We start from the raw sequence: 1,542 nt of genomic DNA on the forward strand, positions 1-1,542 counted from the left end.
ATTTTATAGATTTCATTTCTTTCACTTTTTTTGGAAATTTAGCTTTTTATCCATAAAAATAGTTTACATTCATTATGTGTTTAACATGCACCCAGTACACGATAATCCTATGTAATATTTACAATGATTCACATCGGCATAACTATTATATCCCCATTTTTAGACATGAACAAACTAAGCACAGAGAGATTTTTGCTCTTTTCCCTGGATCATACAGTTTGTAGTTTATGGAATTATAATGGAAAACCAAGCTGTTTGATTCTGGGTAGTATATGCTCATCTGTCTCAGGCACAGCACTAGTTACAGGATAGAGGGATATAGTAATGACTAAATAACATACAAGTTTTATGAAGCTTCCAGTCTAGTGAAGACAGACAAACTGAAACAAATATGTAAGATATATAATATGCCAAGTAGTGGATGAGAAATGCAATAAAGAAAAATAAATAGAAAGTTGAAAGGAAGGGACAGGCAGGAGACAAGGTATTTAAGATGGAGTGGCCAGGATAGGTCATTTTGATAAAATGATATATTTAGAGGGAAAAATCTTACGAGCTCAAAGGAGATTTGAAAAATCACAAAGAAATATTTGTAGTATTTAATACTCTGACTCTAGACTCAAACAGATACAGGTGTGAGTCCCAGCTCTATAAGCTCTTAGCCATGGGACCTGAGTAAATAATTCCCCCTTTGATGACGCTTTTCCCCTTCAAGGAAATTATCATAAAGAATAACTAGGCAAGTGAGCACATATTATGTATAATATGTATTGAAGCATTCTTTATAATGACAGAAATTGATAGCCTGAAACATCTCATTATGTTATTACTTAGACAAGTTGTGCTATGGACCTATAATGGAGTATTGTTAAATCACATATAATAACATAGCTTCTTAGTCGTACACACCAAAACATAGTAAATCTATATTTACAAACATGGGACGATAGTCACTATGCATGTGTTTATAATAGGCATACATTTGAAGAGAAGAAAAGATTAGCAAAACAAGTATTTAAATATATAGAGCAAGTTAGTTGGATTTGTTGGATTGTGGATTTTCTTCTTTTGATTATCAATAATGCAATTTGTATTAGCAATGAACATATAATATTCTAACAAAAATATAAATGAACATGAAAGTTAATCTCTCTTCTCAAAAGATTTATTAATTAACACTTAAAAAAATTCTTTAAGCTTTGGAGGGATAAACTTTGCTTCATCCCATCAACTGTAAGCATTAGCTTTGTAGTTGTTTCCATCAGCCATCCTCTAACTGTGAACATAATGCTACCTGAAATCAATTTTATATGGAGATATAAAACTGAACAATGTAATGGTAATGATTGTCTTTTCTTGTCCTTAAAATGGTGCAAAATGATCAATGTTTCCTAGATTATTATAATTAAATAAAAACAAGTACAGAAAATTGTACTGAATGAACAAGTGCATTTGATGAGAAAGTGGTATTTTAAAGGATTCAATTTCTATATTGCAGCCACCAATGAACATACACTCCATTGTGGTGCAAGTCCAGTGCAT

At 31.4% G+C, this 1,542-nt stretch overlaps 1 protein-coding gene across 1 annotated transcript in view; it reads left to right on the forward strand.

Moving 5' to 3' along the window:
- The window catches only part of LOC105815959 (protocadherin-15-like), a 220,476-nt gene that overhangs the window by 148,874 nt on the left and 70,060 nt on the right, over positions 1-1,542 (forward strand). The window contains exon 4 of the mRNA XM_012651242.1: positions 1,499-1,541. Within this exon, the coding sequence (XP_012506696.1) occupies positions 1,499-1,541 (43 nt within the window). The remainder of the gene's footprint in view (positions 1-1,498; position 1,542) is intronic.

Source organism: Propithecus coquereli, unplaced genomic scaffold, assembly GCF_000956105.1.
Source record: "Propithecus coquereli isolate 6110/MARCELLA unplaced genomic scaffold, Pcoq_1.0 Scaffold350, whole genome shotgun sequence".
Lineage (NCBI taxonomy): Eukaryota > Metazoa > Chordata > Mammalia > Primates > Indriidae > Propithecus > Propithecus coquereli.